The 24,058-nt window shown below is 40.4% G+C and overlaps 1 protein-coding gene across 1 annotated transcript in view; it reads right to left on the reverse strand.

The window, feature by feature from the left end:
- GALNTL6 (polypeptide N-acetylgalactosaminyltransferase-like 6) overlaps positions 1-24,058 on the reverse strand; it is a 987,982-nt gene that overhangs the window by 58,252 nt on the left and 905,672 nt on the right. Inside the window, exon 10 of the mRNA XM_006770738.2 lies at positions 11,076-11,297. Coding sequence (XP_006770801.1) covers positions 11,076-11,297 — 222 coding nt within the window. The remainder of the gene's footprint in view (positions 1-11,075; positions 11,298-24,058) is intronic.

Raw genomic sequence — 24,058 nt, forward strand, 5'->3', positions numbered from 1 at the left:
ATGCATTTGAAAAAAAACTATTTATTATGAAAATGTCTATGCTCAAAACACCTGTTTTTGAAACCATCAACATTTTGTTCATCTATTTTCTCCTTCCCAATCTCCTATTTTATATTTTGTTGGAGAATTTTAAAGCAATTCACACACATCATGTCATTTCATCCCTAAATAGTTAGTAAACTTCTCCAGGAGAAAGAAATAGAGAGGGAGAGAGAGAGAGAGAAGCGAGGGGGGGGGGCGCGGGAGGAGGGGAGACGAGGAAGAGAACATTTTCTCATATATCCACAAATTAGCCACAACCACTTAGTATTATCTAATACCTAGTCCATATTCAAATACCCTTCAATTGCCTAAAAATGTTTCTTTTTAGTTAGTATTCTATTCAAGATCCAAACAAGTTCTATTTCATTGTGTTTGGTTGTTAAGCTCCACAGAGCCTTGTGAATATCTCATAATTTAGAGTAGCCCCCCTCCTCCTCTTCTCTCCCTGCCATGTACTTAGGTTCTTTTTTTAAAAAAATATATTTTATTGATTTTTTACAGAGAGGAAGGGAGAGAGACAGAAAGTCAGAAACATCAATGGGAGAGAAACATCGATCAGCTGCCTCCTGCACACTCCCCACTGGGAATGTGCCCGCAACCCAGGCACATGCCCTTGCCCGGAATCAAACCTGGGACCCTTCAGTCCGCAGGCCGACGCTCCATCCACTGAGCCAAACCGGTTTCGGCAGGTTCTTAAATTCTAGACTTAGCTTGAGGTGTTTAACTTTATCTTCTATTCCCTGAATTTCCTGTAGACTAAAGTTAGATTTAAAGGCTTAAATTTAGATTTAGGTTTTTTTTTCTGTCTTTTTTAAAAAAAAGGTATTTCAAGGATGGTTTTCAATTTTCCAGCTTGTCTAAAATGCCTTCACATTGCATCATATCACAATGGCTGTATGATTCATTTTTAATGATGCTGAAATTGATCAGTGGGTTCAGATGACAGTACAGATTGATAATTTTATTGTTTTTCATCCCCAGTTCATCTAATGCTTTTACCTTCCAGTGATGAGCAGTTAGTGCACGAGGAGTTGAAAAATAGTGATTTTTCTAATTCTTTCTCTTTGAATTCCTTATCTCAGAATCTCTGTTAAAAACTTTCAAGCACTAGGACTCTTTGGATACCTTAAAATGTATATTATACAGAAAATAATTTCTTTTAAAATGCCAGTTTTCAGAGAAATTAATTGGTATCCTAGCAACTGCCAATGGTGTACAGTGGTTTTTATTCTCTTTCTTTTATCTCTTGAGCTTTAAAAGCATCATTATGAATCTCTATATAGTACATTTAAATTAATTGGGTCATTTTCTCATTTTGAAAATTGAGAAAGCTTTCTGGACAATTAGTAACCAATGTTCCAACCTTTAGAGAGAGAGGGAGACGAAGGGGGAGAGAGAGAGAGAGATTTGTCCCATCTATGGCAAGTGGGAACCTCTTCCCAGGTCCTTTTGACACGATCTCCGCCAGCCTCTGACAGCTTCCTTTCCTTCCTTGTTTTCTAGAGCAACAAAATGTCCCAGCTCATTTTCTATATCTACTGCCCCACACCTGAAATCACACATTCTACAAGGAGCCTTAGTTCCATTTAGTGGAGAATCCTATTTAGACACCACAGTTGAGCACCAGGTGTGCTCACTGAGATGGGATTGAAAATGTTTCTACTAGGCCTTTTCAGTGGACAAAGCTAGAAAATTGGTAGTAGTTTTAGAAAAAAGTTGAATCACATTGACATTTACAATTCAAATGTAAGAATATAGGGTGCTTATTTTGTTGATTTTCTATTTGGGTCTCTTTTTATATATGCAGCAAACTTTATTTCTTTATAACATTAACCTACTTTTAAATCTGTGTACTTGAAAGGAAAGTAAATTGAAAAAAATTATCAGAGTTAAATAGGCTTATTAGATCTCCATTATTGATCACAGGGTTTAGGTTAGTATACACAGCTGCATTAATTTTGGTCCACCCATTATTTCTTGCATGGAGAGAACTATGCTAAGCTGTCCTATTACTGGTGTGTTTTTGTCAGTTTCTCCTTGCATTTCCAGCAGTTTCTACCTTTGAAAGTTGTTTTTCTAGAGATTGCGGTCTTGAGTCACTACAAGGTAATTTTTTTTGACCTTTAAAAAAACCTTTTAAGCTTTTTTAAAAACCTCATTCTACCTGGTTTCATATTAAAATCTCAACCTCTGCTTTTTTATTATTTGGATTTGCCTGGTATATCTGTGCTTATTCTTTAATCCTTTAATGCAGCGGTTCTCAACCTGTGGGTCATGACCCCTTTGGGGGTCGAACGATCCTTTCACAGGGGTCACCTAAGACCATCAGAAAACACATATATAATTACATATTGTTTTTGTGATTAATCACTATGCTTTAATTATGTTCAATTTGTAACAATGAAAATACATCCTGCATATCAGATATTTACATTATGATTCATAACAGTAGCAAAATTACAGTTATGAAGTAGCAACGAAAATAATTTTATGGTTGGGGTCACTACAACATGAGGAACTGTATTAAAGGGTCGCGGCATTAGGAAGGTTGAGAACCACTGCTTTAATGTTTCTGTGTCATTTTGATTCAGATGTGTCTCATATACAGCAGAGAGTTAGATTTGCTTTATTGGACAATCTGAATTAATTATTTTATTTTTTCCATGAGTATTTATTTCCTTTATGCATTCTTCCATCTCCACCCACCCCTCTGCCCTCTGCAAACACCACACTGATGTCCATGTCTCTCTTTCTTCTTCTTTTTTTTTTTACTCAATCCCTCCACCCCTCTAGTACCCTCCCCCCAACCAGAGTTGTCTGCCTGCTCTCTCCCTATGTGTCTGTCTCTTTTTTGCTTGGTAGTTCAGTTTGTTCATTAAATTCCACCTATGAGTGAAATCATATGGTACTTGTCTTTCTCTGACTGGCTTATTTCACTTACTATAATGTTCTCCAGGTCCATCCAAGCTATCAAAAAGGGTGAAATTTTCTTGCTTTTTATAGCAGATTAGTATTCCATTGTGTAAATGTACCACAGCTTTTTTTTTCTTTTGATAAATTTCCAGAAGTGAAATTTCTGGGTCATAAGACAGTTCCATTTGTAATTTTTTGAGGAAACTCCATACTGTTGTCCACAGTGGCTGCACCAGTCTGCATTCCCACCAGCAGTGACTAGGGTTCTGTTTTTTCCATATCCTCGCCAACACTTGTTTTTGTTGATTTACAGATGGCAGCCATTCTGACAGGTGTGAAGTGCTATCTCAATCTCGGTATATTTTCAAGCAAAGATATTGTGGAAAACGTAGCTCCTTATTTCTGGCATCACACCATGTGGATTTGTATTATTTCCAGTAGAACAGCAGCATTTGAATGGTAGAATCTGGAACAAAACTATCTGCTGGAAACGTGTATGCAACTCAGACAAGAAAGCATAGGCAAGAAAGCATAGGTATGAATGTGTATCATTGGTTCTGGATGACTGGGATCTAGAACAAGACCAGAAAAGTAATCTGCCTTTCTTGTTTTAGAGATTGGTCTGGAAAGTTAAGCTCCTCCTGAGATTATCTTGCTATGATATTCTGTGTAATGGGCCTAAAGGACAGGCCATCTTAATTTAGAAATTGACTAACAGGCAGTGGAGGCTCAATAGAAAGAGCTATGACACCATAAAAAGGGAAAGATCTTAGCCAAATACCACTGGGTTGTTGATTAGACAAAAAGAACTCTGGAAATCTAAGCTGGTCAAAGTTATCTCCTAGATCTCAAATTTAACAGGAAGAAATCTAACTGAATGGATAAAAAAGAAGATATAATTGTAAGAAAATTAATTGTAGAGGAAGAATTTAGCTGTGGAGGCTGCAGGGGAACACGGGCGTGCTTATTTGGCATGTCCCAAACCCAAACAGAGATAGTTAAGTTCCAAGTTGCTCTCAAACTCTAATTCTGACGGATGACCTTAAGGTTGCCCAAAACGTGTGTACTATGAATGTAAGGGACTGCTTATTGTTCAGCAGCTGAGTCACTATACTTCCCAGAGTTTGGAACAGGGCCAGTCAGGACCCACTAACTACTAACAGAGCAGCTCAGGACATTACAAGGACACTTAGGGGAACATTGGCTTTTGCATTTAACTATTGCCTGCCTGTGAGGGATTAAAACCAAATTCCAAGGCCAATAATGCAAACTGGGACCAGTCTTGCTCACTTAGAACTGATTCCCAGTATTTTCTAACTTTTATTCCAGGACCCTAAAAATCTCTCTTATTTATTTATTTATTTATTTATTTTTGCTGTGCTGATTCTTGTTCCCCACCTGTGGGTGGTCACTGGATTTTTATGGCAAGCTGAGGGCAGTCTTACAGGCACTTTGTTAAAGAATGGGTAAGGTGGACATGATTCTTATGTCCATGACCGGAAAAATTCTACTGAGTTTGTTTCATCAATGCCATCTCTCTGAGGCCACAGAGATAATTGAAGGATCCTCAAATTCTATTAATTTTGTAGCTTTCTTGGAAGTAGAAAGGTATCAATTGTCAGTGAAACTTAAACGTTAAGATGAATTCATAATTAGGCTAACATACAGTTAAAATTTAATTGACTCCTTGTAGAGAGCGCCTGGGAAAGGCCCCTGACCTGATTGTCATCTGAATCCAGCGGTGTCCGGCAGAGCCATGCCGTGGAAACATACCTTGCCAATATGAATACAGATATTTTGTGTTGTCAGCCTGACCTTCAGCTCAGGCGCCAGGGGGTGGGTTTCATTATCGAATCCAGCCAATCACCAGGAACAGACATGATTATCTGGGCCCACCCAGAAGTGATGATTACAAAGAAGTCACAAAAATACACATAATCTCCTTTGTCTTGGGCTTTAGTAAAACTTCCTGGTATTTTGCTGTATAAAATAAACTCACTGTATTGGCTCTGGGTCACCCGGCCCCAGCTTTCTCCTTCTATCTCTGTGTCTGTCTCTTTCTTTCATTTTCTCAGACCCCAGCCACCCCTACTCAGGAACCAGATCACTCTCTAGTAGCGCTCGATGCAGAAAAGAGAGAAATATTTATATTTCTGTCATATGGACCCCAAAAGGCATATACTTATGTGTGTGAATATATGTCAATATGAATACATATATTTTAAGAAAGAACAAAATAAATTGAAAAGACAGAGTTTTGTTTGGCATATAAGAGAAGAAAAATAAATCTGTTAGCTCTGATTCCATCATGACTTGGGTCAAATGGCCACTGTAGGGAAGATGTCCAATTTACTCAGCTGAGAATATGGAACTAAAACTATATTTATCATAGATACTTAAGTTTGTCTTCAACTGTCTCAATTGTTGACAACTCAGAAAGCACAGAGTAAGATCTGAAAGGACAATATGATTCTTTATTTGTTTTTACATTTTTCTCAACCTCGTTGTTGAGCGCCAGAGAGATGAATTAGCATAGCCCTCGGGCATTGCTTCTGCCTGAGAAAATAAATGACGGATCAAGTCAACTCTAATACCCTCAGAGAATGGCAAAGCGTCTCTGAATGACTGCTTAATTTAAAGATCTGGCTCGAATGGCAAGGAAGGTCCCTGCAGAGTTGCCGGGGGAGTAGTAGGACAATCTGACTTTGTGCCTTTCCTTGTTGTCAGACTAGGTTGCAGGGGAAGGTGGGAAGCTGGCCATGACTCTCCCAAGAGAATGTGGGAGAACCTCACTCCTTGTGCAGAAGGCTCTGGCCTTTACAGCAGCAGCACTTACACATCATTTGTTTGAAAAAGACAACATCACATCCTCTGATGGTCTTTCAAATAACGCAGCTCCTAGTGTGGCACTTCCTTTCATGTCAGCTGATAGGGAGAAACTGGAAAAGCCGGTGTTCTGCGAGTACATTAGGAGAAAGGAAGCAATGGGAAGAAGTCAAGAGCTGCCCAAAGTAGAGGAAGAGACCAGGGATTATGTAGGGTGCCTAGCTCTGTGAATGTTCCATAACTCAAGGTGACATTCATCTTGAGGAAGGAATTTAAATAGCAGCTGAAGCAGTTAGGTATTGAGATGAGTTTTTAAAATAAAGATTTTAAAAGAAGTTTTGCACAATCGCAAGATGACAAGCGGAGGGGCCAAGATTGGCACATTGAGGACAGTAAGCAGACGCTTCTTAAAGGAATTTATGGTGCTGGTTGGAAGAGACATGTTTGTCTATTTTACTACTTTTATTCGCTCTTACACATGATAGTTGAGATTCTGCAGAAGTCTCTTTTTTGGACTATAAAGGAGTACTATAAATGACTTTAGCAAATTCATGAATTCTAAGGAGGGAAGGGGTACGAAGGAGAAAAAAAATAGGAGATTCTGTTTCTTTCATTTAGCATCGTGACACAAAAAAGGACACTCCATATGTGCATGATTTAAGAAGAGTTTTCCACTTTAAATCTGTCCTTACCCTACCCAACACAGCTCCATGAAAAAGCATATTGCTTCTATCTGAACAGCACTGAGGGATGTTGGACTTATTACACAGCTCAAATGTATTTATTCTCTCTGGGCCCGTATCCTCCCCACTCTACCCACTGCCTCTGCGCACTGGAGGATGGAATGAGTTCTGGGGAGAACTACTTCACCAGATATGGCTTTAATGTCTTCTTGCCTTTTAAGTAGGAAGCTGACAGAGTTTGGAAATTGCCAGGTAAGAAAATTCTCACTTTGGGTGTTCCTTCTTTTCTCCTTAGGATGTCCAAAGAGAGCATTCCATATCTTGTTTGACTATCATGTGGACCACAGATCTGACAGTCCATCAGAATGAATTACCCAAAATGCATTACACAAACTGTCTTCCTGGCGGCCAAGCTTCCCCATGAGGTGGACTTCGTGCAGCCAAGGAGGGGTTGGTAAAGCCAGTGAGTGCTCAGTGTGCTTGCCCTTTGAAAGCGTGTGGGCAGAGCAGTGAATAGGGAGCCAGGGTCCTCCATTCATTTATTCATTCAACAAATATATTTTGAGCACTTCCTACATGCCCAACACTTTTTCTAGCAGTCATAACTCCAAAAATCAACAAAATCCCTGTGTTTTCTAGTGGGGCAGATAGATGAGAAATACTATACACCCCACCCCCACCCCCCCCACACACACCCACACACACACATTAGATACCTTGTTATATAGTGATGGATGCTGAGGAGAAAACAAAGCAGGGAAGGGGGATGGGATGTGTGTAAGCATGAGAATCCATGTGTTTGTGAATTGTTGCAAAAAATACGTAGGGTGACCACAGAAGGCATTACTAAGAAGATGATTTTTTGAGTAAGAACCTGAAGGAAGTGAGGAAAGGAGACATAAGATTTCTGAGGCTGGAAGATTCAAAGCAGAAGGAATAGCAAGTGCAAAGGCCCTGGGGCAGGATAGTGCCTGGCCAGGTGGAAGAATAGTGAGAAGGCCAGAGTACCTAGAGAAAAGTAAGTTGGGGGTGAAACGTAAGAGAAGAGGCTGGAGCGGCCACAACAGGAGTCAAATCATTCATGGTACAGATAAGGACTTTGGTTCTTACCCTTAGAGAGATGGTAGCTACTGAAAGGTTTTGAATGGAGGAGGGGCCTGATCTCCATTTTAAGTGGACTATGTTGAGAATAAACAGAAGGGGGAAAGGGCAAAAGCAGAAAGATAAGTTAGAAGACAAGTACAACAATGCGACTGAATTTGTCAGGGAAATGAGTAGCAGCTTATAGGGTGTTTAAGGTCTGTAACATATCCTTTACAAACTGGGTTTCAACCACCAGAGCCAAAAATTGCCTAAGCACTTCTCTGTTTACCCAGAATCAGGCTGGCACAGAAAAGCTGGTGGAAAATTGTTCCAAGCGCAAGTGCACAAAACGGCGAGCTTCCCCCTTCTTGGCACAGGTCTCCCGTAAAGAATTCTTAGGTTTACTTTGTTGGCATTTGTGGTTCTTTCCTCTAACTGCTTCAAAAAAACCCCCGCAGCCTGCATTTCCTTTCTCACTTTCTTACTAAAACAGCAATTGACATTTATTTAGGAGCTTTGCCCATTCTAACAATTAAAGCTTATAGGAAATTAAACAACCCTCTCATAGACTAGAGTGGGTCCTGGAATAGAAAATAGGCATTAGTAAAAACATTTAACCTTGGTGAAATCCGAATAAAGTCTGTGCTTTAGGTAATCGTATTTTAACAATGTTAGTTCCAAGGTACAAACACATGATGTTGACATTAGAAGAAGTGAGGTGAAGGGTATATGCGAACTTTCGGCACTATCTTTGCAACTTTTCTGTAGATTTATTAAAAAATAAAACAATTATTATTTTTACAAGCCCTCTCAAAGGGAAAAGAAAACACAAGCGTAAAAAAAAAGTGAAAGAAATTTTGTCAGAGATCATTTAGTAATTTTTGTCCACAATTAAACAGAAGGTGTAATTACCCAGTGTATAGTTAGGAAACATTCTTTCTTTTTCATTATTTCATTTAGATTAAGCTGCATTTCAAACGCTTCACTTACCTCCTGAATTAAAGGCATATGTATTACATTCACTCTTAGGGATCTATTTTGCTTAGAAAATAGATATTTTTCAAAACGATTTATCAGCGAAAACCCTTGTCACTTGTTCATTTCCTTTCTTTCTGCCTCCCTCCAAACCCTACCTTCACTCTTCATTCTTGCTCTGCAGCATGCCTTCACTACACAAATGCCACTGAACACGATGGTCCTTGACCTAGACCCCTATTTTCTTCTTTCCTTTAACCTAAGTATGTCCTTTCTTTGTTTGCTGTTCTGAAGCACTGAGGAAAGAAATTTGCCATCTTGTTAAGAGAAAAAATCTGATCTTCTCAATGTCTGATTGTTTAGACCAGGAATGAGGAATGCAAATGTCCCTCCGGCCACACAAGCCTTGTAAAAGGTGTGCGGCAGTCTAGAGTAATGGGTAAAAATACTCTGGCATAGCCTACTTGGCCCTAAGATGGGGTCTTATTTTGATTATTCCTGGGAAGTTGTGTCTTTTCTAGAACCTCAATGGGAGCTTGAATCTATTTCCAAGCACGGTGCTTCAGAAATACCCGTTATAGTTTAGTCATGTAATGTGGGAAAATGTGGCCAACTGCGTGCAGTTTGAAGTAGTAAACAGGTAGGAATAAACATTTTTGTTTCTATATCAAGTGGAGCAAAGATTGATGAAAGTTAAATGCAGCTGCAAATCACACAATAATACTGTGAAGTCTTCAGGAGTATTTCTTGGTCACTAAGGCAGGACTGCATTTAAATTATCACAGAAAGATGACAGGCGTGACTTTAACCATAAAGCTCTAGGAAGGAACTCAGCTGCTTACTGGGTAACAAATTCCTATGTCTTATGATGCATTAGCTTAAGAAAGTTCTTTCTAGAGCGTACTTTCAATTTCCACTGTTGTAAATTAAGCCCACGATAAATAGCTAAATGAATACCGGCAGATTAATATTACTAATGTTCCAGGGAAACTCTAATGAAATGTTTAAGATGCAAAGGATTAGGCCAAATTACTAACTGATTTAAGCAGCCAGTATCAGGGCCACGTGCACATACAAAAGCCCAACCGGCGTGGGTTAGTGGTTGAGTGTCAGGACACATGCCTGGGTTGCAGGCTCAATCCCCAGTGTGAGGTGTGCAGGAGGCAGCCAATCAATGATTCTCTCTCATCATTGGTGTTTCTATCTCTCCCCTCCTCTCTGAAATCAATAAAAATATATTATAAAAAAAGTAGGAGATGGAGCATGTGGAGATGGCCTCCACTCATTCATGTCCGGAGATCTGACAGGTAAAGAATGACATCTTTCTGGACCCTCTCAGCCAAACAAACAACACACACATAACTTGCTGAATACATTTTCTACAGGAGCTGGGACACTCCACAGTACCGGCGCCTCTCCTACGATGCCCCAGCCACCTGTTTCAGAGCTCGACCAAGCCACAGACATTAACCAGACAAAGGCATGCCCTCCCCACACCACCAAACCACCAAGGGTGGTGCTGAAAAGGTTCGTGTGCAACAGTCAACTCCTGCCTTCGGAAAGCATCGCGGCCAGCCCGCACTTCCCCCATAACCTTCTGCTAACAGCAGATTAGGCTGCTGGGATAAGTCCACCCTATCCAATGTCAGTTCTTGCTTGACACACTCTATTCTATGGGGAAAAGGCTATAGTCACAGGATGGAACAGAAGTGAACCAGCACAATAGCCCTTTTATGCCCAAAGATGGATATTTAAAGCGTTCGGAGGAGGAAAGGTTAGTGCTTATTTAAGGAACAAACGGGGCTCCCGCGCATGTCACAGTGCCGGTGTAAGGGAAATGCATTTCCTCACGATTCTGCAGAGCACAGCGGGGTAGGAAAAAAGCCAAGCCCTTCTGTCATCTGTCCTTGCTTATACACACGGGAGCAAGGCTGAGCCTGGGGGACTGTGAGGGATGTTATCACGGACATCAGGTCACCCTTATTGATGCAAGAGCATGACAGGCATGTTCATTCTCTACAGGCTCTCATGGTCATCTCACTAACCTCAAATAAAAATATTTTTCAGGTATATGAAAAATTCACTTGGGGGGTCAACAGTGGCCAAGAATTTTTAGGTGGAGCTATAGGGGCTGAGGGCTGAATGCTCACCCTTCACAATTTCTAAAAAGGTTGAACATTGCCCTAACCGGTTTGGCTCAGTGGATAGAGCATTGGCCTGTAGACTGAAGGGTCCTGGGTTCGATTCTGGTCAAGGGCATATACCTTGGTTGTGCACACTCCCAGTGGGGAGTGTGCAGGAGGCAGCTGATTGATGTTTCTCTCTCATGGATGTTTCTAGCTCTCTATCCCTCTCCCGTCCTCTCTGTAAAAAAATCAATAAAATATATATTTTTAAAAAAGGTTGAATATTCCTCTAGCCAAGGTGACTTAAGCTAATGTGACTTTCCTGCTGGGCAAAGGAGTGAGGGTTTCAGCAGCCCCTCCCACCTCCTGAGGCTGGGAGAGAAGGATGCACTAAAGCAAGAGCAGGGTTCGCACAGGCACTCCTCACCTCTCCCCAGGCAGCAGGTGGGGGCTCCACGGGAGGGTAGTACTTGGGCACATCCCAGGCCACAGCCGCCATGAACCACTTGAAGTCCTTGCACTTGAGCTGTTTGCGCAACTCCTTCTGGGCGGAGATGTCCCCCGTGGAGAGGTGCCTGTACTCCGGCCGGCGCTGGTAAATGTACTCGGCAAATTCGTCCATCCAGGTCTCCGCCACCCGCTTCAGGTTCTGTGCAGCAGAAAAGATGGTCATTTATTGGTCTATGCACTCAAAGGCTGAGCTCAGTTGCACTAGAAGTTGAAGAGAGAAAAGGGAAAGAAATCATACAGCCTCAGGCAGCTCCTGTTGGTGGCTTATTAACAACGCGTTTTCAAAACTGCATGGGGGGTGATGTGATTAGCCCAAGGCTTTGCATACATTCCCGCTCTGGCATGGGGGTCAGTTGCCAATCAGATAATTCATCGGAGCCAGTAAAAATTCAGTTTACAATTGTATCAACTTTCTCATCCCTCCCGTTACTTCATAATTATAAAAATTCTTTATTTTTCACATAGAATGAAGGCAGGTGAAACTGGAGATAATGAAGTTTCTCTTAGGCATCACTTTGCTTAAAGCATTTCAAGGAACAGTCAGAGATTTTGCTTAGAAAAAGGACAAACAAGCTGATAACCACTACAGAGAGAAGGCAGCATCGCTCAATGCAAGGCCAGGTGTTCTGATGATACGTTCTATGTGTGACAGGATGCCAGGCAGAATCTAGTAAATTACTGCACAATGAAGCCGGGCGAAGGGAAGCGCCAAGTACCTACTCTTCTTCACTGGGGTGAAGGAAGGTTGGGGGGGAGGATAAGCACCCCGTGTAGGGGCAGGAGTGTGTGTGCATTCAGGGTAAGAAGCTCAGCCCTTTGGTCAGTTTTGAGATTGAGCGAGTTATTTGACTCCAGGCCTCAGATTCCTCACTTAAAGAAAGTACACAGAGTGAGCTGCACCTACATCATGGGAGTGGTCATAGGATTAAATAAAGTAACCTGTAAAGTGCTCAGAATAGTACCTGGCACACAGTAGGTATTATGAATAGTAATCAGAGAGCCTGGGTACCGGGCTTGGCCGCAGCTGAACTGCGCTGTTCCTGTGTCTGTGGGAAGGGCGTTAGCTGAGATGAGATGCTCTCTGCCATTCCTTCAGCTCTCTGATGCTACGTGGCAGAGAAAGCAACCGCATTGTCTTGAAGAGATGAGGTCTCATGCCTCCAGCTTGCAGCACAGTTTCAGAGGCTGGTGTCCCATAGGCTATGGTTCTCTTTGTTTTGTGTTCAAATTCCTTCACTTAAGTATCCAGTTGGTGTGAACATTGACCCTTTCCAGGTTTTCATTTGCATTAGAAGATAAAATGAACAGAATAGCTGGGAACTTTAAGAAGATCCCGACACGTGTAAAAGTAAAGTAAAAACCAGTGATATTTTGTGCTAGCTGGTTTGGCTCAGTGGATAGAGCGTTGGCCTGTGGACCAAAGAGTCCCTGGTTTGATTCCGGTCAAGGGCACTTACCATGGTTGCAGACTCTTCCCCAGCCCGGGCCCCAGGGTGTGTGTGCTGGAGGCAACAAATCTATGTGTTTCTCTGACATTGATGTTTCTCTCTGTCTTTCCCTCTCTCTTCCACTCTCTCTAAAAAGTCAATGGAAAAATATCCTTGGGTGAGGATTAACAAAAACAAACAAAACTAGTGACATTTAGGAAAATCACTTTATCTTAAAAATTGCTACAAAATTCTGATTAAGGCCTGGAACTATGTCCAGGGGTCTGCTGGATTTGGAGACACAGTCTTCAAATATTTTATTCCTAATGGGATCATTTACTTTTCTTGTTCTGTCCTGCCAACCCCACATTCAGCATCTCCTTGGGCCTCTCCCCAATCTGACCTCCTCGCCCCCTCATGGATTCCTTGGTTAGTTATGACCAATGGTGGTCACAAAGTGGGGCTCAATTAATACAGCAAGATGCAGAAAAGAGACAATGCTATAAAGACTATTCTGATTTCTTGGTTGTCTCTGTGTCCCTTTTTTTTCTAATATTCCTGCATCAAAAGTATGACTTGTTCTTCAATGAATTATTTGCCATTGTTGTGCTGCCTACCATCCCATTGGCATTGCCTTATCTATAACACTTCCCACTCCCCTGCTTATACACTGTCCATGTGAATGGCCAAATAATATCATTCTGAAGTCATTATTCTGGAAATAACAATACTTCTGCACAAAAAAACTAACCACAAATAAAATAAAAAGGAAGCCAACTGAATGGGAGAACATATTTGGCAATGATACATCTAATAAGGGGTAATTTCTAAGATATATAAGGAATTCATACAACTTAACAAAAGTAAGACAAAGAATCCAATTTAAAAAATGGGCAAAGGACCTAAATAGACATACAAATGGCCAAAGGACCTGAAAAAATGCTCAAAGTCACTCATCATCAGAGAGATGCAAGTTAAAATGCCAATGAGGCATCACCTCACACCTGTCAGAATGGCTACCATCAACAAATCAACAAATGACAAATGCTGGCAAGGATATGAAAAAAAGGGAACCCTAGTACACTGCTGGTGGGAATGCAAACTGGTGCAGCCACTGTGAAAAACAGTATGGATTTTACTAAAAAAAATTAAATATGGAACTGTCATTTGACCCAACCAAAATAGATTTAGAGACATAGAAGCATGGAACAGATTGACAAATCTCAGAGGGAAGGTGTGGGTGGGTGTGGATGGGTAAGGAGAGATTAACAAAAGAACTTATATGCATAACCCATGGACACAGACAATTATGTGGTGAAGGCTTGGGGGGAGGAAGATGTGGGGTGGAAGGGGTCAAAGGGAGAAAAGGGGGGATTATGTAAAACTTTCAACAATAAAGATAAATGAAAACACACACACACATATATAAAAAACCCCCAATACACTATGTTAATTTGCCACTGTTATCATGAATCAGCATTTTGTTTTTGGGAGAACATTGGAACCACAGCTGAGAAATATTACAAGCAGTTACAAGAAGAGTTTCCTGTGTCTTTTCTTAATTATAGAATAAAGTCATCCACTCCAGGAAATAGCATAGTCATATACACATTTGAGTTCACTGGCATCTTTACATAGGAACACATATACACACATTCAAATATATGGAGGCAACAGGGTAGGGGCAAAGCTATATTCTTCACTTAAACATTCATAGCTGTGTACACATTTAAAGAATCATGCAACTGAGACATCCCAATAATATCTCTTGCTAGAGGTGGTAAAAATCCTATATAATAAAAGACTAATATTCTAAGTGTCTGGTCGTCCGTTCAACCAATCAAAGTGCAATATGCTAATGATATGCTAAGGCCGCTCAACTACTCACTATGATGTGCACTGACCATCAGGGGGAAGATGTTTCGACCGGTAGGTTAGCTTGCTGCTAGGGTCTGGCCAATCGGGACTGAGTGAGGAGAGGGCCTAAGCCATCAGTCAGACAGCCCCTGAGGGTTCCTGGACTGTGTTTCTTTAACCATAGTTTCTGCTGCTTCAATGCCCTTCTCCCTCCTGTTCCTCTAATTGCCACCACTCTGAAACTCTCTCCTTAGTACTCCCAATTAGAGTTGCCAGATAAAATGTGGGGCACAAAGTCAAAGTTGAATTTCCAATGAACAACAAATAATTATTAACTATAAGTATAATTAATACATGTATTACTATCCTCTGTGTTAAATCAATTAAGCAAGCAGGCCTCTAGATGGAGGTGGCTAATACCATGGCGGCATATCTACACAATCCAAAATCTAAGCCTGCAAATGTCTCAAAATCAACACACTCATGACAACCAATCACAAACAGCCAAGTAGGCGTAGCCAAGCAAATAATTTCTTTTCTTTACTTAACTTTAAAGTTTAAATAAACTTTAAACATTTTAAATATGCCTCAGTTGATCTTTTAACACATGGCACATACTTATCCTGAAAAAATTATTTGCTTATCTGAAATTCAAATTTAGCTGGGTGTCCTATATTTTTGTTTGCTAAACCTGGCAACCCTATTTCCGATATCCATAAAATGGATAGAATGTGTGCTCCATGAATGTGTTTGACTGTATATGTAGAATCTGGCATATTTTGTTGCTGTTGCCAATACATAGTGAATATTTTCTTCTGTGGAAAATATTCCAGGGAAGTTTCAAGCGCTCTGCAGAGAAGTTGGCTATAACACACAGTTGATCTAAATCTGCTGCCCCCAATCCCACTGCTTTTCTGTTGCTCCCCGGTGGGACCCTGCTGGCCTCCTATCAGTGAAGCAAGCAGGGAAGCAGCCGTATCGTTTAAGATAACAGCAGTGCTAAGTGAGCTGGAGGCCAGGGCTCAGCATGGCTAGAGGGGACAATGTAGGGCTTACTGTTCACATCAGTCTGAAAATAAGGTGAAGGCTTTCTGTCTCTGCACATCTGGGCTGGATTCCACTCAGGCCCTGAGTGTATGTGGACAAAGGAGATTGGAGGAGAGGGCACAATCCCATTCAAGATGGATCCAGGAAATTTTGACCTGCTAGGGTTATTCGCAGCATGGAAGTCATGGAAGTTTGAGAAAGATAGGTGCTGGGGCTGAAGAATACATTTTTTTTTTGTATAGAAAGCAAATGAAGGATTTCTCTATTTTTTAAAAGCAGCAGACCGTCATACTTTTGAAATCATAAATGAAATAAAAACTGTTATTCTGAGCACCTTTTATGCATAAGACATTGATAACATCATCTATTTTTATATCACCCTTCTGTGCTTTCATGCATATCACAAATATGTATGAACCGAAACTGATATTAAACTCTCCTTTCTTTGTGTTGCCCAAATATTTATTAACACAATTTAACACATTCAGCTTTATATTAGAAGTCTTTAGAATTCAAGCTCTGTTTGCTCTGCACTACTCAACACTAAATTTTTCCTTAATTCTCATAATCATCAGGTCTTTGAATGGATATTTTGCCAGGAACATTAAGTCACATGTCTACTTCAGTGCCTAGGAACAGATTTCCAGCTCTGACTGATCATCTTTATTGTGCAGCAGGAGGAAAATAGATAGTTCCATTACACCTGCTGGTTCATGAAACCGCATAAATCATCCACTAATTATTTTTTTTGCCAGCAACATTTTAGATCCTACTGTTTGATTATTTCAAAAACACAATCCTCATTCAGTTTCTCAGCATTTTATCTGGGAGTTGATTGTTTCTTGGGCGATGAGGTTGTCCCCTGCACGTGTATTACCTGGGCCATCTTGCCTTCTCTCTGCAGGGTGCAATCACTGCATGCGCACTGGCGTGACCCCAATCCCCACACTGTGCTTGTGTCAATATTAAGCTATTGTATTATGGCGGATTTAGTAATAGATTTCTCTTTCTTCAGCTATCCTTCCCCCCCCCCTTTTTTTGGTCTGGAGCATTCCACCCAGATATTGCTCATAGCTAGCAAAGCCAATCTCACACAGAAAGAATTTATTTGTCACAGTCACTCCTCCAGCAAGGAATTGCATCACTCTCCCCTGACTTTCAAAATTCTGCTTTGATTTAAATGCATTTCTTCTCTCTTCTTTGAAGCCTAAGAGTACTTTACTAGCTCCAGAGTCCCACCCCAAAGCCCTCCCATCATTGATAGTATGATAATGTCATCATGGATACATCTCAAAAGAGAATCTCTTTAGGAGAACCTCCATCTCACTACAATTATTCAGCCTTGCACTATTCTTCTCTGATCTAAAGACTTCTTTGAAGTCCATGGGAAGCCTTCAGCATAAAGAGAGATGGCTAATCCAGTACTAAACAGGGAGCCTGCTCCGACAGGCAATTTCCTCTCTCTTCTTCCTGAAGGCTGTATAAGCTGTTTGCAAGTGATTACATGCTTTTGGCTGTCTTGATGTAATTTAATTATATCTCTATTATATTTTTTGGCCAAATACTTTTGATATTTATGGTAGTATGTTTGATTGTATTTAATGTAGCCAAATGATTTAACTACATACCTTATTTAAAAGTGCATTTAAGCCTAATTTTAAAAATAGCTTTTTGAGGAATAATAATAAACAATAAACTGCTCATATTTATAGTGTACAATTTGGTGCATTTTGACATATGTATACATTAGTGAAACCATCATTGATAAACCCACATGACATTTAACAAAAAAAAGATAACTGAAAAGGCAGAATTGGGCAACAAAGATGAAAGAGAAGCAAAAAATCAAAAAGGGATAATGCTGGAAGTGAAATTCAAATAGAATTTCTAGAAGAAATGACTGACCCTGAGAATGTCTACATTGCTGCCAGTTGAGAGACTGTCAATTTGGGGCCAGAAACCTAGTGAGGACTTATTTATTGCCATAAAGGAGGAAAGTGCTTGTGATGAAAAGGATGAAGATGTCTTCCTAAATTGGAACTCCAGACCCATTAAACACTAACAGCCCAGACCCCCTTCCCTTAGTCCCTGGAAGCCACCATTCTACTTTCTGTCTCTATAGATTTGACCAATCTAGATATCTCATATAAGTGGAATCATACAGTATTTGTCCTTTTGTGACCAGCTTATTCCATTTAGCATAATGTGTTCAAGGTTCATCCATTTTGTAGTATCTATTAGAAGTTTCTTCCTTTTCATTGCTGAGTAATAATCCATTATATGTATACATCTTATTTTACTTATCCAATAATCTGTCAATGGACAGTTGGTTTGCTTCTATATTTTGACTATTTGACATCTACACTAATAAAAGAGAGAGATGCAAATTGACTGCACCTTCATGTTTCCCACAAGCCAATCAGGAGTGAGTATGCAAATCAACCCAACAAAGATGGCGGGTTAATTTGCATATGCAGGCGCTGAGCAGCTGGGGGTGGGGTGGAACACTTGCATCATCACGATGGCAACGACACAGGCCTTCTGAACCACCCCAGCCTCTCAGGGCCTCTGGGCAGTGAGGGAAGGCAGAAAGGTGGCTCTGGGCCTGAAGGAAGGCAGAAAGGTGGCTCCAGGCTGGAGTGAAGGCAGTGCTGGCAGCCAGGGGAAGGAAGGCCCATTCTTGCATGAATCTTCATGCATTGGGCCTCTAGTGTGAGTATAAATATCTGTTTGAATTCCTGCTTTCATTTTTTTGTTTGTATATACCCAGAAGTGAAATTGCTGAATTTTAATTTTTCTGAGGAATTTCCATACTATTTTCTACAGCAGCTGCATCATTTAACATTTTCACCATGTACAAGGGTTTCCAGGTTTTCTTTTTTATTTTTTTTAAATAATAGCCATCTTAATGTGTCTGAAATGGTATCTCATAATGAGTTTGTTTTGTATTTCCCTAATGATTACTGATATTTAGGGTCTTTTCATGTGCTGATTAACCATTTGTATAACTTTTATTCCAAATCCTTTCCGCATTTTAAAATCAGGTGTTTTTGTTGTTGTTGTTATTGAATGTAGGAATACTTTAAATTTCGTGGGTATTAACCTTTTATCAGATATATTATTTGCAAATAACATTTTCCATTTTGTGAATTGTGTTTTCACTCTGTTGGAACCTGTTGATAGTGTCCTTTGATGCACAAGCTTTCCTAATTTTTAAGCTTCAAATGGGCCACTTGACATAACCATGTCCCTTAAAGGTAGGCTAAATGTTGCTGATGAAGGACTGTTAAGCAGAAACAGCTATATTAGTTATCTATTGATATATGACAAATCACCCTACAATGGCGTGGCTTAAAACAATAATAAACATTTTTATCTTTCACAGTTTGTGTGTGTCAGGAACTTGAGTGTGGTTTGGGGAGCAATCTGACTTGGATTTCTCAGGAGTTTCAGTCAAACTTCGGCCAAGGAAGCAGTCATCTTAAGCCTTAAATGAGGCTGAAAGATCTTCCATTGTGGTTCACTCCCATGTCTGGCAAACTGGTGCTTTATATAAACAGAGGTCATTTGTGCTCAAGTGAGGGCGTATGGCCCGCAGGCAGGAGATCCTGTCTGAGTTTACCCAGGACTGAGAAGTCCTGGCACTTTGAGGACTGGTTTCTCCAGAGGCAGCACCATGAGCTAGAAGGTGTTGCTCTTTTTGGGGGGTATGGTGGTGTGACTTCCTCAGTGGTGTCTCAGGCAAGAGACCAAAGCAAGCGGGAACACAAGCAGAAGAAGCATATCCCAGGTCACAGGGTGGGTACGGCGTCTGACACGAGTATGTGAGTGTGGGGTAGAAGCCTTTTGGGGATGTCTAGGGACACCTGGGTGTCCATTGCTGGCAACCCAACCAATGGTATCTCAGCTCTCACAATTTGAATATAAAAAACAGTATGATCTTAACTGTAGGTGATTATTACTAACACATTGGCTATTTTTAAAAATAAATCACAACCGGCATTTTCTAACCTTCAGCCAAAGAAAATATTAAGTGTGTTTTTTTCTTCACAAGACTATCCACGGCAAGCATTTAAACTAACTGTGGTTGAACTCAGTGGTGCCACAACATTTATTCCATTTTGTATTAGTACACCCTGTTTTATTTTCCATGCCTTCAAAGAGGGCAAAATAAGTAAATAAATAAATAATCCCTCTGTTTTTAATAACTCACGCAGGGTCCTTAGGTTGAAATGATATCTATTCAAAGTTTAGGCAACCTGTGAAATTTTATTTTTATAAACCTTTCATAATTAGAAGCCCAACAGCATCCAGACACCACAAAGCGGCCATTTGATTTTAGATCGTATTTCGGTTTATAAAATCACAAGTGGAACCATTTTATAAATAATCCCTCTGTTCTTAATAACTCACGCAGGGTCCTTAGGTTGAAATTATATCTATTCAAAGTTTAGACAACCTGTGAAATTTTATTTTTATAAACCTTTCATAATTAGAAGCCCAACAGCATCCAGACACCACAAAGCGGCCATTTGATTTTAGATCGTATTTCGGTTTATAAAATCACAAGTGGAACCATTTTCCCCACCTTAAATGCCATCACAAAGGAGGCATCCTTGGGCTGAAATTGCCGCGGGAAATGGAATTCTTGTGAGGAACCAGTAAACCATTGGAATCGAGGGCGATCAGAATGGAAATGAAATAGCGGAGGAGGCCTCAAGCACAATGTCGCTGCATTTATGCATCTCCCCGGAATTCTTGGCAATGAGTGCCTCCTCCAGTGCTTCTGCGCTTCATCATCCAACTGGGGGGCCTGGAAGGCGGGGTGATAAAGCCACCGGCGCTGCTCCCTCTTGCAAGAGTTGCACTTTTACTTTTGGTAAGAGAGACTCTGGGATGCTAAAATATTTTAATTTGCGTAAGTTCCAGCAGCTTAATGTTGTAGCAGCAGGGACCCATTTCATCTAAGTAAGCTTTCTCCTTTTCCAGTAGCATCCTGAGTGCAGGAAAATGTTCACTTCTAATGGGAATAATGATAAAAAAGGCCATATAATTCCCCCTCACCCACAAATGGGGCTCATCATGTAGTTTGTTGCTCAAGTGCTTTGGAAAAGAGAGTATATGAATGCTGAATACAGCATAAAGTGCCAAGGTGCTCTGGTAGGGAAAAAGTAACTAAAAGCAGACTGGAGAAGGTACCATAGGAAAGAAAAAATATATCCCATTTTAATTTCATTAAGAATGGCAAAGCAAATCGCAGCTAATTATCATGTAGGATCACCATAATATTCTTTAAATATTATGTTAATATTTAAAATCTTCCAATAGGCTTAACAAAATCTGTGAAATGTTGGTCCTCACTCGGTAGACAGAGAAGTGCTAAATACTGTACCTACAGCGTGGGACTTGCCTGGCTGGCCTTCAAGCTTTCTTTGCACACTAGAAAGCACACATAATTGATTCATAAGTCATAGCTGAGCTGAAACTTGAGACAGCACTGAGGATTATTTAAAACAATTAAATTGAGCAAAGGGCTGGGGAAAGGATAGTATCTAAGGGAGTTTTTTAAGGAAAAAAAGCAAATAAATAAAAGGAGACCAAACTAAAATTAGTTTTGAGAAGTTTTGTGGGAAATTGCTGAGTTTTAAAGTAATGTTGTCTTAACCTCACTTTTTTTAAAAGAAAATTTTTATGGCGCTTCCAAGAGACTGTACCTGCCAGTGACGCGTTGTTCCACTTTCGTTTTCAGTGTCTAAGTTTGGGTTGAAGATCCTATGCTTTACCTGCATAATGTTTAACAACTTTAAATACACTATGTGATTCTGTTATTATTTTTTAAGCAAACAGATGAAAGGATTTATGGCTACATATTTTAAAAAATCCTGATACCACTGAGTAATTAAGGGAGCAAATGATGGCCAAACAGTGGGAAATGAATTTGTGTTTCATGTTTTTATATCTCTTCTCTCTAGTCCTTGGCAGAGAGAACAGTTTTACTCTGTTTTATTTTCCTCAAATGCAAAACAAACATAAAATGCCCAGTGTTCAAACGCATAAAATGCCCAGTGGTCAAAACAGGGACATCATTAAAGGGTGAGTTACGAGTGCTCTGCCAGTGTTGAGAACCAAAACTCATCTCTCGTGTGGGAAAGGTCCTGGGGTAGTGAGTGACAGTCCCTGATACACATCTATTAAAGAATTTCTCCAGCCTGAGCCTTTGTTGAGGTTAGAGATAAACTTGATCTTCATAACATGCAATGAACTCATCATATTTTCATGATTTATTAAATTATTATCGTCACATTATAAACATTATTGATTTTTAGGAAGTCTCTCATGAAGAATGACAAAATATCATTTCAGGAAGATGCTTGAATTTCTTAAATGAAAAGCTTCATCCGAAGACAAGATGTTATATTTAAAAATGTGGCCAAGAGGGGAGAGAAATCACCACATGATTGCAGCATGTGAATCATCTTTCATTCTTGCCACAAGTATTGGGCAGCCTTATTTCTCTCGAAGGGATTCAGAACAGGCCTCCCCAAGATGTGCTACTTTGGCATGTGAATTCCTTTGAGTTGAAGGCAATTGAGACTCTAACTCCTGAGAAACTTTTATATCTTCCTTGAAGAATTTAAATCAGGGGCCTTGCCTATAATAAGAGCGATCACCAGAAATAACCTTCTATGACCAAACTAGTGGGCAGGGCAAACTTCAAATTACTGAACACCTGTTCTTCTTTTCATCCTGAAAATGACCTTCCTTCCCTCTGAAGCCCCCAAGGTGCCTTATCTCATCTTCAGCTCAGAGTGTCATATACACCTCATTTTCCCGGTCTGACACAGAACCTCTCATGCATGTGGGGTTTCATATGTACATATATAATGAAACTTGCTTTTCTCCTGTTAGCCTATGTCATATAGATTTAATTATTAGACTAGGCCAGTGGTCGGCAAACTCATTAGTCAACAGAGCCAAATATCAACAGTACAATGGTTGAAATTTCTTTTGAGAGCTAAAATTTTTAAATTTAAACTATATAGGTAGGTACATTGTTATTAACCTACCTATATACTTTAAGTACTGTTGATATTTGGCGCCTCTCCTGTGCTGCGTCTAGTGTCGCCCGACCGACCGACACCCCCCACTTCTTCTAACGCCACTTCTTCAAAATAGACTTGCCCAGGCCAAAAACCGACTTCTGCGCATGGGCCATGAAGTTTCAATTGCACTGTATGTGCGCGCCCACATGTGGTATTTTGTGGAAGAGCCACACTCAAGGGGCCAAAGAGCTGCAGGTGGCTCATGAGCCGCGGTTTGCTGACCACTGGACTAGGCGAAAGAACCTTCAAGAATAGAGAAAAGATTTTTCATCCCTCATATCCTTTTTCTTATATTGTAAGGAAGAATTAGAAATAGTGATTGTTTTTAGAGGAATTGCTTCCAAAGGCTTAGCCATTCATGCAGGCCGAGTCTTTGGGGAAAAATTCATCATTTCCTGCTTTTGGGGAGAAAGCTTGTGATGGGCCACTGTGTCCCTGAACTCAATGATAGTTTCAAATAAAGCATCTGAACCCTATGATAGCTTTGAATAAAGCATTTGAGAGCAGTCAAAAGAAGTGCTGGCTGCTGTTGATGGCTAAGGTTATTAAACTGCAGCTTTTATTCGCTGGGCAGTTTTATGAGAGGAAACTGATTTACAATCATCAAGGGAGAAAGGTCAATTTGTAGGATGTAGATTTTCTATTCATTACCACATTTTATAGCCTCGTTGGTGATTTTATTTTCTGATGTCAAACTAGTCATTTTGGTCTTGTTAATGCTTTTCCTTAACTGCTATATTTTTCTGACACAAACAAGGAATAGCTCCATAAGCCAGATATTGTGTTCTTCTATATCAGCTACATGAGACAGGGCTAGCTGACTCGATAGTGAGCAATGAGGAAACATTCATTAATCAATTTGGGGTGGGCTGGCTTTGACATTGAAATACCCCTCCTCCACTTCTCCCTCCTCTTCCATCCCTTCTCCTCTCTATATCCCCTTCCACTCCTACCAATTTCAAGAGTCTGAGATGATCCATGTAGTCAACAGGGCTAGATGCCACCAGGGATATAACATGAAGAAAGGCACTTTGGGAAATATGTTGAGAAGTAATTTCACAGCTGACAGAGGCAAAACAACCATTCTTCCTCAGACCTCAGATTTAACTTGATGTCTATGAAATATACCCAAGTCATCCTGCTAAGAAACCCTAAATAAATGTGTAAAGCCAAAAACATTTGTAACTATTTGTAACTTGTACATAGATCACAGTATAGGATCATTAAATATAATCTGTTAAATAGAACATATATCACTATACATCCTATCTAATAATGGAGAAACATGGTAATTAACCATACCTCTGACACACTTCCCATTGGCTAATCAGAGCGATATGAAAATTAACTGCCAACCAAGATGGCGGCTGGCAGCCAGGCAGCTGAAGCGAACAGGAGGCTTGCTTGCTCCAGCGATGGAGGAAGCCAAGGTTCCCCGCCTGCTTCTGCCCAGCTCTGAGCTGCAC

This window comes from Myotis davidii, unplaced genomic scaffold (assembly GCF_000327345.1).
Source record: "Myotis davidii unplaced genomic scaffold, ASM32734v1 scaffold404, whole genome shotgun sequence".
NCBI lineage: Eukaryota > Metazoa > Chordata > Mammalia > Chiroptera > Vespertilionidae > Myotis > Myotis davidii.